The 21,499-nt window shown below is 39.0% G+C and overlaps 2 protein-coding genes across 8 annotated transcripts in view; both read left to right on the forward strand.

Moving 5' to 3' along the window:
- Positions 1 to 15,311, forward strand: part of RIPPLY2 (ripply transcriptional repressor 2) — an 89,741-nt gene extending 74,430 nt beyond the window's left edge. For 3 of the 4 annotated variants that reach the window (XM_044000065.1, XM_044000066.1, XM_044000067.1), the window contains 3 exons: positions 9,614 to 9,692; positions 10,681 to 10,745; positions 15,022 to 15,311. In XM_044000065.1, the coding sequence (XP_043856000.1) occupies positions 9,614 to 9,692; positions 10,681 to 10,745; positions 15,022 to 15,184 (307 nt within the window). In that variant the 3' untranslated portion in view covers positions 15,185 to 15,311. Of the gene's footprint in view, positions 1 to 8,106; positions 9,345 to 9,613; positions 9,693 to 10,680; positions 10,746 to 15,021 lie in introns of those variants that run through there. The other variant, XM_044000064.1, reaches the window with a different exon arrangement.
- Positions 15,312 to 19,501: 4,190 nt separating this feature from the next.
- The window catches only part of LOC122752998 (cytochrome b5 reductase 4), a 102,108-nt gene continuing 100,110 nt past the window's right edge, over positions 19,502 to 21,499 (forward strand). For 2 of the 4 annotated variants that reach the window (XR_006356235.1, XM_044000060.1), the window contains exon 1: positions 19,510 to 19,751. Coding sequence is in view for 3 of the 4 variants with exons in the window: in XM_044000060.1 (XP_043855995.1) it covers positions 19,677 to 19,751 (75 nt within the window). In the remaining variant the exon portion in view is untranslated. Of the gene's footprint in view, positions 19,752 to 21,499 lie in introns of all 4 variants that reach the window. The other 2 variants (XM_044000062.1, XM_044000061.1) reach the window with 2 other exon arrangements.

Raw genomic sequence — 21,499 nt, forward strand, 5'->3', positions numbered from 1 at the left:
CAAATTGTCTCTAAGTCCTTCCCCTAAAGCTCCATCTATGGAAACTTTACCTGATGAATTTGGGCCTTGGGAGAATTTGCCCAGTTATCCAAGTTCAAACATCAAATCAGTTAAAGGTTTGGGAATGGAAAGAGTCTTCATGCCATTTGGAGTCAGAGGACCTGGATTTCCATCTTTGCTCTGCTCCCTACTAACTTTATGACCTTTTACAAGTCCATTAACTTTTCTTGTTATCAGTTTCTTTGTTTATAAAATGAGGACATTGGACCAGGTGGTTTTTGAGGTCCCTTCCAACTCTGAATACATGATCTTCAGCACTATTTTGATTTTATAAAGGATTTGGGATTAGATTAAAAAAAAAAACAACTAGGAACATATGCAAATTCCTTTACTGTTCCTTCTGGTACCTATTTTCCAACACTTTAATTATTTTTGTTCCTCTATTTAGCATATTCTTGTTTCTAGCCTGCATCTTGCTTATGTGTGACCCTGGGCAAGTCACTTAACCCCAATTGCCTCAATAAAAAAAACCTATGGACTTAAGAGTATGATATTACAGTCTCAATCCATCAATTAAATATTTTTGAGTCAGGAACTTTGCCTAGAGACTTGTCCATGTACTCTATAAAGTTAATCACCCCCAAATATTTAATTGATGGATTGCTATCATATTATCATACTCTTCTGAGGACCATAAATAAAATGCAGAATAGAGACTAAATGCTTCCTACTTAGCACTCCAGCTGTGCTCTGAGCTCCTGGGCTTCTGACAGGTACCCGTGACCCAGACTCACCACCACATTGCTTCTCCCTAGCCATGGTGGGCACACCTCCATCCCCTTTTACCTTGTATCAACTACATTCCTAGAAAAGATGCATCAGTCAATGGCCCTATGGCTCTACTCTCCTTCCTGGTGACTTCTGTGACCAAAACACCCCACTCTGACCACCCCAATCTATCTGTTGGATACCCTTATTAGACTGTAAGCTCCTTGAGGGCAGGACCTATTTTGCTCTTTGTATTCACATCTCCAGAGCTGGCACATCAGAAATACTTAATATGAGGTTTTAAAAAATTCATTCTTTCTCTTATTAATATAATATCATACATTACAAGAAACAAAACACCTTTGTATAATACTTTAAGATCAAGATTTATATCTAATGTTAACTAACTATTCTTGCTTTCTCAAAAGATTTTACTGATGACTCATACTTAGCTGGTGCTTTTCCATGACTGCATATCTTTTTTGTGTCTGATGCATGAATATCCAGTACTGCTTTGCTTTGTACTTAAGCAGTACTTCTTCCCTAAGTGAAAGACCATGCATTTTTGTTTACTGACAAATTTATGGCTTCCCACTTTTCTCTGTCATTTAAAATTTGATTCCTATTCTTCTCCTGTGCCTTCATCATCCCCATCCAAGGGAGTATCATCAGCAAGTTTAGGGTAAATGCTCTTTTCTTCAGTTCAAGCCATTAGGAAAATTAAGAAGTGCTGGACCTATGATGAATTCCTTGAGAACATGCTCAGTATGACCTTTTCTCTAGGGAAATGACCAACTGTCCGAACCAGTTGTCTAGTCACCAAGTGGTATCATGATCTAAATAAATCAAGGAAGGGGGTAGACAACTTTTTTTTTTCTATTATGCTTAGTGCATTCCTGCCTATAGATCAGAAATGTTGTCTAGCATACTTTTTTGTTTGTTTGTTTTGTTTTTTAGGCTTCCTTCTAGTCTATAGCATCTGTAGAAGGAAAACTAGATTGCTCTCCCTAATCACAAATGTTATGTTACATATGACAGTGGAATTTAAAATGAAATCTGAGGTCTTATTAAAGGATTGGGACTGGATCTGTGCCTTCATTGGTATAAGGAAACCCTCAGTGAGGAAACTTCTTCTACCAAGTGAGATTGGCACCTATTCTACAACATAGAATCTTAGAGATTTGCCAGAGTACTAAGAGGTTAAGTGATTTGCCCAGAGTCACACAGCCAATATATATCAAAGGCAAAGACTCCAACCCAGGTCTTTCTGATTTTGAAGTCAGTTGCCTATTCAGTGCCTCCTATCAAAAGCTTTCTAAAAACCTAAAATATAAAATAACGAATATGAGAATAGAAGATTATTACTTTATCCTGAGAAGGATAAATATTTCAGGGTTAAGTAATCTGTGAATAATATTCAATATCTTAGCAATTGAGTCTACAACACAGTTTTAACATTTCTAGATATGATGCTTGAATTCATGTATATACAAATATTCTGTTTCTTTTATTCTGCCATGAATTTGTACCAACCCCAATCATCTGATAATAACATTGTCAAATGATACATTTGCAGTGTAGATAGATTATGAATCAGAAGATTTAAAAAAATATATGCTTTTAAAAAACCCCAGATAATTGAGATACGGGTAGGTTCAAAAGTAAATCTGCCTGTTTTCAATCCAGATATTCCCATGTATGAGTGTGATTAGCACAGACTTGTTAAATCTCTCCCAGGGCCATTTGTGAGCACCCTCCAGTTTAGAACAACACACTCCAGGCCTGGCTTTGTCTGCAGTCTTTGGCCTATGCCAGATTCACTGCAATCTTTAAACCTGCTGCATAGGAGAAGGTTCTCACAGATGTTTCCGTTTTGGCGACACCTACAGTTCACTGAAAAAAAAAAAGATCTATGTAAAATTGCAATCCTACATTCCTGTGTAAAGATTTGTTTGAATAACAAATAAGGAAAATCTACTGCTTAAAGATGCTTTTGACTTCTGCATAGGAAAATGCACTGGCTACCAATTCTCTCACAACAGTACTGATCTTCAGACTGAAAGAAAGTATTTTCCTTTAAAATCTGTCAATTTTAATAGAATTTCTTTGCACAAATTGTTTTCATCCATTAAGAAAAAAGAAATAGTACAGTATTAGCTTGTAGATAAATTAAGGCCTTGGTGAATTGGGCACATTCAGACATAATATTTTAAGTGTCCCATATTATATCACTTGTCAGCTTAGAGTTCATATGCTCGGTTTTAGTTTAAAAAGAAAAAGAAATCCCAAGTCCAAAAGAATGAAGATGAAGAATGCTACTCTTCCCTTCCTGACAGACAGCTGATGAACTTAAAATTTGGAAAAAGGCGAACTTTTTTTGATATGACTAGTGTGAGGGTTTATTTTGTCAGGCTATGTAGTTATATATTGGGAGATATTGTGTGTGTGTGTGTGTGTGTGTGTATGTGGGCTGTGCACATAAGTGTTTAATTTGCTCAGTGGGGAGGAACAGATTAATTAAAAAAATACTTGTGACTTGAAAACGAAAAGAAAAAAATCTGGTGATAATGTAAATATGCTTTGTTTCTTTTCTGCTCTCATTGTTAGTTCTTTGGTTTCTGGCAGACATGAAATAATAATAATTTCCACAGCCAAAAAAACAAGAGGACATGGGAATTCCATTAGGGAGACAGAAAGCTTTGTAGTCCACAGTGCACAGATGACAGTATGTACGATGGACCTACTCTCGATTACTTAACTAATCTTTCCACTCAGTACCAATGGTACCACCAAAGGATATTATCATTGAAACAAAGCTAACAACAATTACCTAGGATTCATGGTAAATAAAAAATGTCCTGGAACAAATGTTCATTCCTCTGTCAACTAATTTCAATGTCATTTACAAGAGTGATGGAAGACACAGCAAATTAGATAGAGAGTTGGCCTGAGTTCTAGCTGCCTCTGACACATTACCTGTGTAAGCACAGCTAATATTCAATCACTTCAACTCTCAACAAACCAAGCAGTTCTCTAAAATTATGAGTTACAAGAGCTCGGGGCTTGGCATCAGGAAGACTCATCTTTATGAGTTCAAACCTGGCCTCAGATACTTATTAGCTGTGTGACCCTGGAGAATTCACTTTACTCTGTTTGCCTCAGTTTCCTCACTGTAAAATGAACTAGAGAAGGAGATGGCAAATCACTCTGGTATCTTTGCCAAGAAAACCCCTAATGGGGTTATGAAGAATTGGACACAACTGAAAATGACTGACCAACAATAATCCTTCATCATCAGTTTCCAAACCTGGAATTCCCTATGTCTATGAACTCCCAGGTACAGCCCAAAAGAAAGAAAGAAAATAATGACAATAAATTTTTAACAATTAAAATAATCAAAAACAACATGTTAAATACAGGATGAATATTTCAAAATAACCATGAGTATTAGAAAAGTCATTTGGTTTTCTTTTGCTGTTAATCTTCAGGATTAGCCTTTGAAGGTCACACTTCAGGCATATTTATAAAACTTTCAAAAATGACTCATAAGTATTGGTTAACTTACAAAACTAAAATAAATATTATTAAACCTATTAATAAACTTTATCCCCCCACTGGCTGCTTTAGACCCATCTTACTTCTCAACTAGACTATTGCAAAAGCTTCTTAAGAGATGCATATCATACTGCCTGTGCCTCACCTCTCCAATTTATCTTTCACACCACAGACAATTTCCCAATGTATCACTCCCCTGCTCAAAACCTGTCAGAGAATCACTGTTGTCATTAGTTTGAAACTCCTTTTCATGTACAGCCTTCCACAATCTGGCTTCAACCTACCTTTCTAGCCTTTCCTCACTTTTGTCTTGCTCTATTTTCTTCATGCATTTGTGCATATCATCCACCATTCCTTCAATAGACTCCCTCTATATCTCTGACAGTTGAAACTCTTACCTTCTTTCAAGGCCTAGTATGGGGGCCACCCTTACAAAGCTAGCTAGAAATGATACCTCCTCCCACCAAATCTTTCAAGTATCTGTTGGACTTTTTCTATATACTTATTATACTTTAGCTTGCATTATGGTTATTTGCGAACCATGCTTATCCTTAGATGGTAAGCTCCTGGAGCAGAGATAGGTCATTTTTCATTTTTTATCTCTTATCACCTAGCACAATGCATTGCACCTAGCTCATTAAAAATTTGTTGGATTGTACCTGGCAAAAAGAAAGTACTTAATAAATGTTCCTTGATGATGACTGCTTGTAAAGGAGTACATTTTCTTTACAAAACCTTTTCTGAGTCAAATAAATTATGTCAGGTCCTGTAATTTTCTTCATATAATATTTATACAATCTTGAAGAAGAACAGCATAGGAACTGTGAATTCTCCTGGGACTGCATCAAGTAGGACCCTTTATCATAGAGGCCCAAGGTGGCAGTAACAGCTGTGAGTCATTATATTCTCCTCAGTCCTTCACACCTCTGAGTTTCACCTCATTGTGTAAGTGGTGGGTAAGTCACACACTTAATGAGGTCTCATTGAGAAGAGGGGCCACCACCAGGTCACATCCAAAAAGGGAACTTACATTATATTCGTCTAGTTTTTTAAACTTTTTCTTCTTCTGACTTGAATGCCTGGTTATCACCCGTAGGAATTTAATAAATATTTGTTGAATTAAAGAGAAAATAATCATACAAGAGAATTGTGAGAAAGGCTAGTGAACTTGCGAAGCCTTTTCTATTATCTATCTCAATAGCATTCATATTTTCTGTGGAAAGGTCATTGATCATACTCTACTAGAGACAGAGACTAGACTTGTGATGATATTAATATAATGAACACACAAATGAGAAAATTCCCTTTCCAAATAATGGCTGCTACTGTCTCTACAATTTATGTAGTCTTAGAGGGTTGGCAAGAGTATTATATTAAGTGACTTGCCCAGGCTCACACAGCTAGTACCTATCAGAGGTGGAACTAGAACTGAATTTTTCTGGGTTCTAGGCTGGCCTTCAATCCACTATGCCACACTGACTCCCTCATGTGATTTTTGACTTTTTTTTTTTTTTGGTGAGGCAATTGGGGTTAAGTGACTTGCCCAGGGTCACACAGCTAGTAATTGTTAAGTGTCTGAGGCTGGATTTGAACTCAGGTCCTCCTGAATCCAGGGCTGGTGCTCTATCCACTGCGCCACCTAGCTGCCTCCCTCATGTGATTTTAAAAACAATGACAGCAACAAAAACCTAACTTTGTCCAATTCTTTGTATCTACCATCCTAACTGAAATACATAGTGCAGAGGCTGGAAGTATAGGTATACCCTGCTTTCCATTAAAGATGTGTTCCTAGAAAGTTGAACTATAGATTAAATTTCTGTAAATTTGGATATTTTAAATACGTTAGAGGAAGTGTCTACTGAAAGGAATCCTAAAACAACCATTTTGTAAACTGAAATAATCTTTTGTAAAGCAAATAACCATACCCAAATCACTGTGTATTTGTAAACCTGAGGTATATTTCATAAATGAGGTATATCTGAAAATGACTATCAATATACTTTCCTCTTGACAAAATTTGCATTTTTGTTTCCTCCTCTCACAATTTGACTTAAGAGATTCTAACTTTGGTGCAAATCTTATTATATATGTAAAGAAAGTTGGAATGACTTTGGTCAAGTCATTTACTCTCTTTTATCCTGTTTCCTTCTCCATAAAATGATTTAATTGGGCTAGAGAACTCTAAGTTCTCTACCAGTTCTATAATTCAGAAGAGTGCACCTAAATTGGATTTTCATGTATAGTCTTTTGGGGAAAGGGTGAGAAAGATACAACGTGATATTATTTTTAAATTTTTTCTTATTTAGCAAACAATCTAATGTCATACTAGTGCATTTGGCCCTTTTGTTTCTTCCTTTTCCATTATAATGATATCTATATTCCAGAGTTTCCATGTGATTGGTTAGTTTCTGTTATTGAAACATGCAACCATAAAGGCACCTGTGTTTGGAGAGGGGAGGGGTACATTCGGACCAATAAGGCAGCAGCATAGAAGATGCTGATAGCCTTGGAGTCTGACCTGTGTAAGTTCCTTAACCTCTATTTGCCTTAGAATCTGTAGGTAAACCATGCTATTCCAGGACTTATTTACTATATCATAGAAAGGTTCCTGCCCTTATACCAAGCAAACCCTCATGACAGGAGGCAAGCAGTTCATGTTTCCAGAAGCTGTCATAGCTGCTTCTCCTTGCCCTTCTCCATCCCATCCCCAATCATTAAAAATGTAAAGAGCTGGCTGCTCTGCAGACTGGTGAGAGAAAATCTATGGCCTTCTGGGAGAGGTTTAGTCATGCTTAGTTCAACGGAAAGGCTAAGAAGGAAAAACAAACAATATAAACAACATGAACACAGTGCTAAAAATTTGAGCCACAATTTAAAACTAATTTTGATATTAAAATTGTCTCAGTCACAAATCCCCTACTTAATATTGCTTTTACTGCTTAAGAGTGTTAGAGGGAGGATATCAGCAATTCAGCAGCATAAATAATGTCCATAGTAATAGTATACACTAGTAGTATATACACTATGTACACAGCTTGTACTAGTATGTACATTATATACACAATTATATACTATTATACATTGTATACATGTATATAATGTATAATAGTATATAAATTATGTACAAACTGGCAATTTAACATCTGTTGATATTTATTATTCTTAATTCCTCTTTCATTTCCTTAAACCCAGATGGTTAATGTAACTCTAAGAGAAAGGACAAGGAGTGAGTAGAGCGGCCAAGGACATATTTAGTCCAAACTAAGTTTTCCCATCCAGAAATGGTTTGACTCACTCATTGAATAGACGAAATATTGCACTTTGAATTCAAATTTGTTATTCAGTCATTTTTCAGTTGTGTCCAACCCAATGTGACCCCATTTGGGATTTTCTTGACAAAGATAATGGACTGGTTTGCCATTTCCTTCTCCATCTCATTTTACAGATGAGGAAACTGAGGCAATCAAGGTTAAGTGATGTGCTCAGGGTCACAGAGCTAGTTAAGTGTCTGAGTCCAGATTTGAACTTAGGAAGATGAATCTTCCTGACTCCAGGCCTGGTACTCTATCCAGTGCACCACCTAGCTGCGCGCCGCCCCGCCCCGCCCCCCCCCCCCAATTCAAATAGTCCACCTACAATTTTAAAGAGAAAATGTACCTTTAAGTACTTAAAATTCATAGTTGAGATATCTAGGTATAGGGCTTTCTCTGTAAGACCCTCTTCAAATCACAGCCTCTGGGTGCTTCAGACTACTCCTTGGGACTTATCTATTTAAGCTGTAGCTAAGTATTTAGCACTTAACCTCTCTGGGTTGTTGTGAGGATCAAATAAGATAATATTTGCAAATGCTTAGCTCAGTTCCTCAGGCATAGCAAGTTTAATAAATGCTTGTTGCCTTGGTTCCCCCCCCCCCCCACCTTGTGTTTTTCATCGGTGGAAGAAATTCTCACTTTGATTAAAATTTTTCCTATTGTGATATTTGAAAAAAAATATATTTACAGGGTTTCTCTCCTAAGTAGCACCTACTGAGTGGATAGTACTGGATTTAGATGCTAAGTGGTTCCAGAATGTGGGTTTTAAGCAAAGGCTTGGTTTTTCACAATTAAATGGGGGAGATGGGGAAGGCAAGAGAAGAAAAAGACAGCATACAACACGGTTTAGATAATGTATAGCTGTACGCGGACATCACAAGACTTAGGATTCCTCTGACTTTTTTCATTCCTGGACCACTTCTCACCTTGTTCAGTTTTTGCCTTGACAGGTGATCACCATTGTCCAATGATATTAAGGAAGCCACACGTACATAGTTCTGAGAAGGGAAGGTACAAATCAGATTAAATGGCACCCTCCCTTCCTTCAAGGAGTTTAATCTGCCTTGTATAACAGGGCTCTTATTCATATGCTTGACTGGGCCCTGTAAAAGAAGATCAAGAAAGCCCCTTTTCATTTGTGATTCCAGTCCCATTCTTGTAGACCTGGATGCCTAGTTGAGTACAGCTGCCCTAGTTGAAAAGCCAGCAGACTAGGGCGGTTCGGGTGGCCCCCAGACACTACCAGCTTTTTGCAAAAATCCACAAAACGTGTAGATTCGCTTAATCTTTCCTCCTCCCCTCTTCACATGGAAATAGGCTAGTGTGGTCGCCATGTGTCTATTTAAGAGCGATTAACACTTGCTTGCCAAAAATCCCTCCTCGGGCCATTTGGGAGCTGCACGCGTTCGCACCCCACCTTGTTTACCCGAACTGGCCTTCACGCTCAGCCTTTTTGTTTACCCCGCTGGCCCGAGGTCTGGGATGGCGTGGGGAGGGGGGCATTTCTAAATATGCATCAGGCCATCTTGCCTATATAAAGAAGACCAGGGCCACGGGGTGTGGGAGAAGGAGCCCCTTGCCTTAGTGACCGGGTGTGTACATGGAGACCTTGGAGAGCTCGGAGTCCCGACCCGACTGGGCCAGCTGCTGCCGCTTGCTTCCAGAAACCCCAGCTCCTCAGACCCCGAGCCCAGGGAGCAACAACTCAGGGTATTCAGCCCTACAATGCCCCTCGCCAGCCCCTACGGTTGCCTGAGATATCCCGATTTCTCCAGCTCCCTTTTCCCCACATCCCCCACCTCTCCTCTCTCCCTCTCTGCGCCACCCCAGCCCCCCCATTCACCTAAAGCCTCCCTCCCCCTTCTCTCTCAGGAAAGTCTTAACCCCCTCTCCTTCACGATCACGACAGCCGCCTTGCCTCTGACTCACACTTCTCTCCTGTCTCCTTGCTCTCTTCCCCACACCCCCGCGACTTGCAGGTCGCCCGCTTTTTGGAGACCTTGGCTTGGCACCCCTAGAGAGGAAGCGGAGAAAATGCAGCCCAAACCCAAGGATACAGTAAGTGGCCCGCGTTCTACAGATGAGAAAGAAGCAGAGAGAAATGCAGACACCCAGGATTAAGAACAAGAAGAGTGTGTGTGTGTGTGTGTGTGTGTGTGTGTGTGGCGTTGGAATGGGGAGAGTTGGAGGTAGTGAGTGAGATGCCAGATTTATAGGCACGAAGACAGAATGCTGGATGTATTGGCTGGAGGACCCTGTGCCCCTGGGAAAGTCTCTTAATTTCTCTTCACCCTGATGCCTTTCGACATCCTAGCTACAGAATTCTAGACAGATTCAATTTAATTTAGCAAGCAATTATTAAGGGTCTATTATGTGTCTGACGTTGGGGTACAAAAACCTAGCAGTCTCACGCCTTTTTAAAGGAGCTAGCATTGTCCTGGGGGGTTATACAGCGCACACATCACCAATACATAAATACAAACAACAAAGCTTTGGGCGGGGGTGCCAACTACAGTGGGGAGGGGCAGTAAAAGTGGCTGGTCTGTTGCATCTAGGGATTCTAAGATTCAGCAGGTGAAAAAGAAAAAAAACGATTCAGGTATGGGGGAGGGCAGAGGCAAAGGCACGGAGGCGGGAGATGGAACAGCAAATAAACGAGTTGGGGCGAGACGTAAAGTGCGTGAGGGGGAGGAGAAATGCTGCGATTTGCGTCATTGGAAGGAATTCGCACATTGACGAAATCACAGATCATTGACATAGGAGGGTCAGGACCCAAATGACTATTAAAGTCACGATCTTGTGTGTCCTATTAGCCCCTACCCTATATTGGGCATCTCTGCCATCCCTGAGATTCCACCCGGTAGAACCTCTGCCAGTCGGATCCGATGGTTGTTTTCTTTGAAAAAGATTTAGATTTGGTTCTAGAAAGGGATCCGCAGCGGCTTCCAGAGCTCGGTAGGCGGGGCTGGATATACTGTGGGGATGATCCATTCTACCGGCTTCTCCTTGAAGTGAGTAATTTGATTCCTTCTCATTTATATCTTAGGTGTGTGAAGTGCCTGGGATGACAGAAACCTCTGGAAAACTTTCCCAATATAAACATCCAGTGAGGTGAGTGGCATGTCTTACCCCCTACCCAGTAATTACTGTTTCACCCACCCGAGGGGTATAGTAGGAAGGGATTGCACGAAGCTAGCTGGCTGGCTGGGTGTCAGATAGTCCAGGACTTCCTTCTTCTCCCTTAGAAAAAAAGAACCTTCTTTTTTTTTTTTAAAGGCTATTGTGTTCCTGTTCTCAGGTTCGTTTTTTTCCCCTCTACCAAAACGTAGGAATATAATAGTTCCCTGTCTCCACCTAAAGAATTGTTATACCTATTAATTACGTCATAAATTCTTGGGAAATATTTTATCATACAGGGAATCGTTAGGGATTATTTCTGATGCAGAGAAGTACGGCAGTGTCACCTTGCATCTTGCAGATGTTTTAGAAGCCTGCAGGATGTAAATGAAGTTGGCGTCATTCAAGTAGCATCAATTTAAAAAAAAAATTCCTGTTGAAAATGAGTAAGAGGAATGAGACTATATTAAATGACAGCTTCAAAACTAGGAATCTAGCTAGGACAGTGGGATGATATCCCTTGGAATTATAACCTGAAGTCTAAGAAAGACCCTAAAGATTATCAAGGTATGGTCATTTGTCATTTTATAGTCAGAAAGGTTTTGTGGTCCAGGGAAGGGCCCTGGAATGGAAACATTTCCCCAGTTCTGTGATTTAGGGTCAGTCATTGCTGCCAATGAAATGTCAGGATCGTCATTCTGACCTTTGTATATTTCATAGTAGCATTATATAAAGTTCTGAGATAATATTTATAGTAAGCATGTTTATTCACAGAACACCTTGGAGAGTGAGATGTTCCACATTTGAATTTTCCATATAGCCAAAGCCAACACTGTTAAGCAATAAAACTTAAAGTTGTAGCAGTTTTAATGGAAATATAGATATATGTGCTTGTATGTTGTGTGTATAATGTATACTTTAAAAAATCAGATTATGTGTATGTGTGTCTTTACTTTTGATTTAATTGGTGTAGGGTTGTCTAGATGAGGAAATTCCCTCTACCAATGTTGCTCTTTTTCAACTGTTTTTCAATGGACAATTTTACAAAATTGTCTAGGGGCACTGAGAGATTTAGTGTCTTGTCTGGGGTCACAAAAGCCTTTAGGTTTCTAAAGCTAGATAATCAGAGCTGACTGAACATAATTGACCTTTCATTGTCCTTTGTTTTTAATGCAGTGATGCTCTTAGGGTATAAGATACTGTATATAGTGGATTTTCTCTCATAGTAAAAAGATTGCTTTATAGTCGATGATTCAGCAGATTCAGTTGTATCTTCCTTTAATGTCAGTTTATTTCCACTTCTGGAAATGCCATTCCTCCTATGTGCTTCTAATTTGCTAAAGATTAGGGAAACCAGGTAACAAACAAGCACACAAGTCTAATCTCTACCTCTTTCCCTACTCCCTACCTTTTTTTTCCCCTGGCCTTAAAATGCATTCAGCTTTTCCTTTGAGTGAAGAGAGTGGGCCTTATTGGATTCTTAGGCCTTTTTCTTTCTTTCTTTTGTGTGTGGATGTGTCTTTAAAATTATTAACACTGAACATCAATGCAATCAATTAAACTTGCTTATTATTTACATTTAAATTGCTTTATTTCAATGCATAAAGCAGCATGACCATATTTTTAGTCACTCTAAATCCCTAGCCCAGTTCTTTGTCTATTCATTCTTATTCACTTTTGCTCTGAAATGTTTGTGAATATTGTATACTCCATTTTTCTCATTCTGCTTTTCTCATTTTACACAATTTCCTATAAAATCTTTCAGGTTTCTTTATAAATCTCATATATGTTGTCTTCAATTATATTATAGTATTCCATTTCATTGATGTTCCACAACTTATTTAACTGTTCCCCTATTATTGGATATTTGTGCTTTCCTTCCTTCCTTCCTCCCTTCCTTCTTCCCTCTCTCCCTCCCTCCCTCCTTCCTTCCATCCGTCCTCCCTTCCTTCCTCCCTTCCTTCCTTCCTTCCTTCCTTCCTTCCTTCCTTCCTTCCTTCCTTCCTTCCTTCCTTCCTTCCTTCCTTCCTTCCTTCCTTCCTTCCTTCCTTCCCTCCCTCCCTCCCTCCCTCCTTCCCTCCCTCCTTCCTTCCTTCCTTCCTTCCTTCCTTCCTTCCTTCCTTCCTTCCTTCCTTCCTTCCTTCCTTCCTTCCTTCCTTCCCTCCTTTCCTCCTTCCTTCCTTGACAATTATATATACTGTTGTGGAAGTACAGATAGCTTCTTTTCTGTTTTTGTTTTTGAGAGCACTTTCCAGGCATATTCCCTGTGGTGAAATTATTGGATCAAAGGATATGATTATTTTTGTGACTTTTACTATGCACTAAAAATATTGTTTTCAAAAGGATCCTTTAAGTTTGCAATTCCATCAACAATGGATAGGTTGTACCTGCTTGTACACAACTTGCCAGCATAGAGTTTTGGTGCTTTTAATATTTTTTTTTTTGCCTGTTTGGTAAATGTAGAGTGGTACACACCTTCTGAGGCCTTTTTCACCTTCAGGTTCAAGGCAATGTTCTGGAAGACTGAGGTTGTTGGAATTCTGATATCTGGATATATGTTCATAACTGAATATTGGGATTGAGAAGTGCCCTGTTATTTTTTTACTGTGACTTTGATTTTGAAAGTTGATGATGAAGATGGTGTTGGATTCTCAGTCTAGGTGCATAAGGTTCAAATTACAAGATTACCATGAAAAATAACCTCATTACCTTCATATTTTGATCAGGGAAAGACCCTCAATTGACAGCTCACCATGTTGTTATATGTGCTTAATTCACTTCTAACTAGAATATGAAGATTTTTCAAGTTCAGAACGGTATTACTTTAAGAATATGATTCCTTATTCATAGTTTTGTGCTGGGGGCTTGAGTTAGTAGAAATACTTTCAGAGAATGTTTCAGGCAGGGTTTGAATCCTTTTAAGCTGAATAATTTAGTGATATGGCTGCTGCTAAGCTAACTGTATAAGGGAGGGGAAATAAAGGCAAATATGCAGACTCTGGAATAGGGCTAAACAGGAGAATTTTATGACAGTCTGAATGCTATGCAGACTTTTCCTTCAACTTAATTATCACCTTTCAGTATGTTTTCCTGAATCAAAATGGTCATTTTGTTATGATCACAAAATGGATTCCAGAGAGATAGAATAAATACCAAAAAGATTTTTCTATTGGGAAAAAAATTGCAGAGTGAAGATTGTTTTTAACAGAATGCTCTAGCTTTAAGTGTATATTTTCTTATTCAGATTTTTTTGGCCAGTCATTCTCATATGAATAACATTCCTTTTAAAATCAGTGGGAATTTTTTACAATCTTGAATTCTGCTTTATATAGTTAATCTTTTGATTATCTTATTGAAACCTTATCTTTACCTAAAATATTTCCAGTAGAGTACATTGAGGTTACCTTGGCAAAGAGGAAAACTGCATTAAATTTGTGGAATGGAAATAAAATTTAAAAATCCATATTAAATAAATTCAGAGATTATCATTAGTTTTTACACAACCTATTTCACCCACAAATTTAAGTTGTTGAGAAAATTTTATGTACATCAAACCCAATCTGAACCATGAGCAACAGTGACTTTTTTTTTTGAGGGATGAGAAGTAGCCCTCCCTTTACATTAAATTATGAGTGCTTTGTAAAAACTGAAATTTTGCTTTTGTTTTTTAGTCTGGCTCTAGCTTACAGTTTCCATGATTATATTTGCTGGACATAGACGTAACATATCGGCAATATTTATTAATTTCAAGCAAGGTTTTAGATATATATTGTCTTTGTACAAAATTCGTAATATTGCAAGCTCTGCTATCATCAGAACTAAAAGCCTTGTGTATCAGGTTAGATTGTCTTTTAAATTATTTAGAAATTAGGAAATAAAACTGTTTCTGGTAAGTATAAATATATCTATTGTCACTGACATGATATAAATCCTGATCCATTTATTCAAGTGAAAATGCTGACCTTATACTTCTGTGAAAGGAAAGTGATATTGGTCAGCCCTCTAAGTAGGTGTGCATTTTCAACTTAGAACTTTGTTTGGGGTGGGATGGGGTGGCAAAAATCAATTGGTTATTAAGACACTGTTGAAATTTTATCATATGAAAGTTAGGATACCAACACTAACCTCATGGAACCATACTAAGGGCATCTATCAACTGTTGGATCAATGGAAGCTTGGGGCATCAATGGAAGAATTTCATGAGTATTAAGAATTCTGAAAGAAAATGTACATGGAGAATAAAGCATGCTATGTTGTCTGCTTGTTTCAGACTATTTTGGCCCAAATCAAAATGTTATGATTTCTTATATCAAGAAGCAGAATATCTTCTGAAAAATTTTCCAATTCAAGCTACAATTTCATTTTATGAAGATTCTGATAGTGAAGATGATGAGGAGGAGCTGATTCAGGATTCAGGAACTGAATTGGATTGATTCTTTTTGAAGAAATTCAAAGTTTATAGTATTAAAATTTAAATGTACAAATGTATCATAGTGGTTTTAAAATATAATTTATTTGTGTGTAATTTATTAATAAAATGTTAAAATATTTTGCAATTGATAGGGTAGTTTGGCCTTTGTCATGCTTCCCTACTCCCAGTTATAATACTAGCACCTTATAAGAAATAAGTACATTTCTTTTCATTGCATTTTAATGAATGTGGAATTTTAAAAGCGAAGTTATGACAATTTGGGGGTTTATATTAAAACTTTTGAGAGAGGAATTATAGCATAGTGTATAGAAAGTCAGCTCTGGAGTCAAGATAGAGGAAGTTCCTGTTTTCCCATCATGATATACTGGATAAAATATAGACTCTAGAATCAGATGACTTGGGTTCAAATCCTACCTCTGATATTTACTACCTGTGTGACTTTAGACAAGTCACTCCCTGGGCCTCAGTTTCTTTGTCTGAAAAATGAGGACATTGGACTATGTGGCTTCTGAGGTCCCTTCTTGCTACAGATCTATGATCCTACAGGTCTTTGTTACATACTAGCTATATGATAATGGGCATTTCACTGAATATCCTTCTGTCCTAGGCAGCTAAGACTATAAATTACACAAGAATTCTTGATTTATTTTAGTGAAGGCAGTAAGCTACACTGGGAATTCCCTGTATGGACGAAATCACAGCTCTAGACTTCCTCATTAAATTTTGTATATTCCATAATTCTAGAAAAGAATTCCAATATCCAAGTCATTGTTGATCTTTGTATCCCCAGCACCTAGCATGATGTTTTGTACATAGTAGGCCCTAAGTAAAGGTTTCTTGAATAAAAAAGTGAATCAGTGAATCAATATTTCAGTTTTAAATTTGGATCTTACATCATCTGGTATTACCTTCTAGGCTTTATAGCATTTTCCAGATGTCATCTGACATATAATTAGGTACTTTAGTGCTCCTTTAAAAGTTTTATGATTTAATCAGTATGTATACTCTGCCCTGGCAGTGCTAACTTAATACATGACCCAATAATTTATTTTGATTCTTAAATTAGACCATGAAGAAGAATTCCATGTGCTGTCAAACATGTTTGCTATTAAGAGAGATATCTTTTCAAGTAATAGTATAACTGAGACTTGGGACCTGGTATGGATTTAAAAAAAAATTGACAAAAAAAGATGTAAATTTCACCTTATATAATCACCTGTCTTTTAAATAACTAAACCTGTAATAGTTAAAATATTTGAAAATTAAGCTTCCTTAGTGTATAGTAAATTAAGAAATCCATAATAGTTACTTTTTTGTTTCAATATCTAAAGAGTTGAAATGTCCTCTCTATCTTGGTATATTCATATATCTACAATAATTACATTATTATATATTATATATCAAAATGCTATTCTTAGTTAGGTTTATGCTCTTTATACTTCCATATATGTATGTATGTATGTGTTTATATATATATATACATATATATTTATATACACCCACCAACACATACATTATAACTTTAGACATTGGAATGAAAAATATAATTATTATGAATTTCATATATGTATAATTATGATTTTAAAAAATGTTCACTTACAGACTAGAACACTGGGTATTTCAGTTGCACAGGAATGCTATTGTTCTATCTTAGCATAGTGACAAGTGAAAACCTGATCCTGAGATCATGATGAGTACTCAAAAAAAGCATACCTGATAGAATCTATTGAACAGATTCAGTTCATCACTCAGAACCTGTGATATATCAGGCACATAGGGATACAAAGTTGAAAAATGATAGTTTGTATCAACACACACACACACACACACTCATGCACTCACTCTTTGCCTTATTTTCTAGGATAATGTTAGTGTCATTTCTGGCAAATAATGTGTATACCAGAACTTTAATTTTCTACTCCTTATGATCTTGGTTTCAACTGAGGTATTGAAGCATAAAGGGAGGTAAAGACGAGTGTCAAGTTCAAGCCATGCTCTAAAGTTCAAAACCTGACAAAGAGTGGAAAGGGGTCTCAGGAAACTGTGAGGCATTAGATGTTGAGTTCCTTGAAAGCAGGGACTGTCTTTTGCCTCTTTTTGTATCCCTACTGTTTAGCACAGTGCCTGACACATAGTAGGCACTTAATGAATGTTTATTGACTGACTGACTCTTCTAAGATTTGGAGCTGCCTTTCTTCTTCTTATTTTTCCTACCTTTCTGTGTTCTGTTCTTAGGGGCTGGAATCTCAGTGATATTTAGAAAAGCAACAAAAGATCACTAATCTGGGCTCTAGGTAGTTAGAAATGGGTATTCTTAGTTATGTTTGTGCTCCATATACTTATATTAATCTGTGCTGTTATAGCTAAATGGGGTTATCAGTTTGATGCACTATTTCCCCTTTCTGGTTGGGGAAAATTGAGAAATTCCTGGAAGTAAGACTATAGGGCTGAAAAAGGAGTTGATTGGGAGGTTAGAATACATAAAAATTTAAAATGTAAATTCCATACCTATGATTTCTTCTGTGTAGGGAATTTCAAGTATGAGGACACCTTCCCCACTCTATTACTAATGCAGATTGGCAAACTATCAGCTGCCCAAAGGAATTAAGAAGGAGGTTACATGACTAAATCAAGGTCACACAACTACTGGGTGTCAGAAACAAGATAGGAACCTAGATGTGCCAGGTCATGAGACTGGCATCCACTAGGCTAGGCTCCTTTTTGAAAAATTAAAATAGTCCCTAGAAATAAAAGTGTCTCCCCTCAAATGAGGGATTTGAGGGTGTTTGGGGGGCAGTTAAAATAGATTAAAAAGAAAGAGCATTTAGGGGGCAGCTAGGTAACAGTGGATAGAGCACTAGCTCTGGATTCAGGAGGACTTGAGTTCAAATCTGGCCTCAGACACTTAACACTTACTAGCTGAGTGACCCTGAGCAAGTCACTTAACCCCCATTACCCCACAAAAAGAAAAGAAAAGAAAAGAAAGAACATTTGATTCAGAGTTAGAGTACCTGGATTTAAGTCTGACTTTGCCATTTATGACCTATGTGACCTTTTAACAAGTCAGTTATTCTTTCTGGAATTATCTGTAAAATGAGAAAGTTGGATTAGATGACTTCAGTGGTCCCTTCCAGCTTTGAAATGTTGTGATCCTGTTTGTAAACTTCTAGAAGTTAAGGCCTATACAGTGTCCTCATCTGTAAAATGGTATTTCAATAATAATAATAATAGGAGGAGGAGTAGGAGTAGCACCTAACTCCCAGGGTTGTTTTGAGAATCAAATGATATAATAATTGTAACACACTTAGCACATTGCCTTGCACATAGTAAGTGGTGTATCAATGTTATTATTATTGTATTCATATGTAAAATGGTGATGATAATAGTACCTACCTCCCAAGGTTATTGTAGGGATCAAGTGAGATAATTGTAAAGTGGTTAGCACAGTGTCTGGCACATAATAAGCTCTGTATAAATATTAGCTTTTATTGTTATTATTCTCATCTGCAAAATGAGGATAATAACGGCTCCTACCTTCCAATGTTGTTGTGGGGATCAAAGAGATAATTGGAAAGTCCTTAGCACAGTATCTGGCACATAGTAAACTCTCTCTATAAATGTTAGCTATCATCATCATGATCATCACGATAATCTGTAAAATGGGGATAATAATAACAGCTACCTCCCAGGCTTGTTGTGAGGATCAAATGAAATAATAATTGTAAAGAGTGCACAGTGCCTGGCACATAGCAGGCGATATATAAATATCGTCGTCGTCGTCATCATCACCACCACCACCACCACCACCACCATCATCATCAAGTGCAGTAATATGCTTCTGAAGAGCAAGGACCTCACGTATTGCTAAAGCAGGAAATAACCGTGGCGATTATTGATTTCATTGTCTGAAAGCTCTGTCTGGCCAAAAGCCCTTAACAAATGCTTGTTGATTGATTGATAAAGATGAGGATGGATGCTCTTCCGGAGGATGGCTAGTGCTTAGAGTGAAAGGGGGAATCTGGAAAGGTAGGACTGCAACTTTAGGTGAAAGACATTTGATCAGCACCAGGAACTGGGACAGCTTCCATTGCACTCATTGGCTCGGCTCTGCGCTAAGTCGCTGTCTCTGGAGTTCAGTGCTGAGGTTGGATGCTATTCAGGAGACGTCAGCCTGAACTTCAGCTTGAGAGCATGCGCAGTTCGAGCCTTGGCTCCACCCTCGCTTAGCAGCTGTCCTGGTTTCCCCTCCTCTCCCTCTCCCCAAACCCTCCATTCTGCTCATGCGTCTCAGCCCCGCCCGCAGAGGCTGCAGCTGTGGCGGCGACGTGCTGCGTCATGGTGCGCTTCTCACCTGGAGACGCTCTGACGATCCCGGAAGTGGGCCGGGGGCTTGGCCGCTGCCCGGCCGCTGAGCCGGAGCAGTGACCGAGAGGGCAGGGTGAGGCCCAGCCGACCGCAGTCCCCCGGGCGGAGTCGGTACCGGGATTCGCAGGATGCTGAACGTTCCTTCCCAGGCTTTCCCCGCCCCCAGCTCGCAGCAGCGCGCCGCCTCCGGGGGGCGCAGTAAGGTAAGCCTGGGGAAGGCCCGGCCCGGCCCCTGCGGATGCGCCTGCGGCCCCTCCCGGCGCGGCCTGCTGCTGCGCTTCCTTCTCCCGGCCCCTTCCTGTCTGTCCCTGGGGGCCCTCTCCTACCAACCCTTTCTCCCTCCTTATCCTCACTGTCCCCGGCCCCTTCCACCCTCCGGCCAACCAAGGCCTACTGACCTTTATGAAGTGGTCACTCTGGGACCGGCCTTAGGCTACAGATGGATACCGAGGGCTCATTGAGAACAGGGACTCCCTTTTGCGGTCTTTGTGTCGCCGGCGATTAGCACAGTACCTGGCACATGCTAGGCGCTTAAAAATGTTGCTTGCTTGATTGATGGATAGGGCCCAGGCCCTATTATCGAAGACCTTGTGAGCATAGGGAGGTTTTAGTGGGGAGGTGGAAGGGACGTACGTCCAAATAAGGGCTGTACCGCAAAGGTGTGAACACAGTAAGGAACAGGTTCAGGGAACATGTGCTGAGATATTCGAGGAGCAGATCCAACCCTTTCAGGTTAAATTGGCAGTGTCTGAATGGGGTCTTGGAGGAAGAGGAGTGGGGCTGACAAGGAGGTTGAAGAGGAAGGTAGCAGTGGCAGCGCACTATTTTCCTTCCATTCCCCAGTCTTGGGATCATAGATCATAGAACAGTGCTTAGCAAACCTTAAAGCTCTGTATTGTAAAGCTATTATTATAGTTATGTTATTATATTATGCTGCAACATTTATATTATAGAGCTTACAATGGTGCCAGGCACCATGTGCTACACACTTTACACATATATAGCATGTGCTCTGTGTCAGGTATTACATGCTAAACACTTTCTAAATGTTATCTCTTTTGGTCCTCCCTTTGAGGGAGGTGCCATTATCCCCACTTTTCAGATTAAGTGAGTTAACCAGGGTCTCACAGGGGTGGGTAGCATTCCAGGCTGGATTTGATCTCAGGTCTTAATATTTCTAGGCCCAGGAATCTCTCCACTGTGTCACCTATCATTATCATCATCATCATCATTGTTATACATTTATTAAGTAACTACTAAATGCCAGATTTTGAGGATAAGGAGAAAATAAAAAACCATTTCTGCCATTATTTATATTCACTTACAGGAAAACTATAAAATAGGCAAACTGATAAGAAGACAAACAAGTTCATTCAACATATGTAATAATAGTTTACATAGTACTTTAAGATTTGCAAGGGACTGTACATATGTTGTCGCATTTAATCCGTACACAAAGTAATTTGGAGAAGGCACTGGCAAGAGGTGGGATTAGGATCATGGGTATAGAGGTAAGGGATTTTAGAAGCCCATATAGCTAAACTCCCTCCTTCTAAAGAAGAAACTGAGGTCCAGTCAAATAGTAAGCATTTATTAAGTACCAGCTATGTGCCAGGCACTGTGCTGAGTGCTATAGATAGAAAGAAAGGCAAAAGATATCTCCTGGGGCAGCTAGATGGCGCAGTGGTTAAAGCGCTGGCTCTGGATTCAGGAGTACCTGAGTTCAAATCCAGCCTCAGACACTTGACACTTACTAACTGTGTGACCCTGGTCAAGTCACTTAACCCCCATTGCCCCGCCCCCAAAACAAAAAACAAACAAAAAAGATATCTCCTGCTCTGAAGGAGTTCACAGTCCAGTGGAAGAGAATATAAAAACAGCTGTGTACAAACAAGATACATAGAGGATAATGTAGAGGTAATCATTAGAGCCAAGGCACTAATATTAAGGT

This window comes from Dromiciops gliroides, chromosome 4 (assembly GCF_019393635.1).
Source record: "Dromiciops gliroides isolate mDroGli1 chromosome 4, mDroGli1.pri, whole genome shotgun sequence".
Taxonomy (NCBI): Eukaryota; Metazoa; Chordata; class Mammalia; order Microbiotheria; family Microbiotheriidae; genus Dromiciops; species Dromiciops gliroides.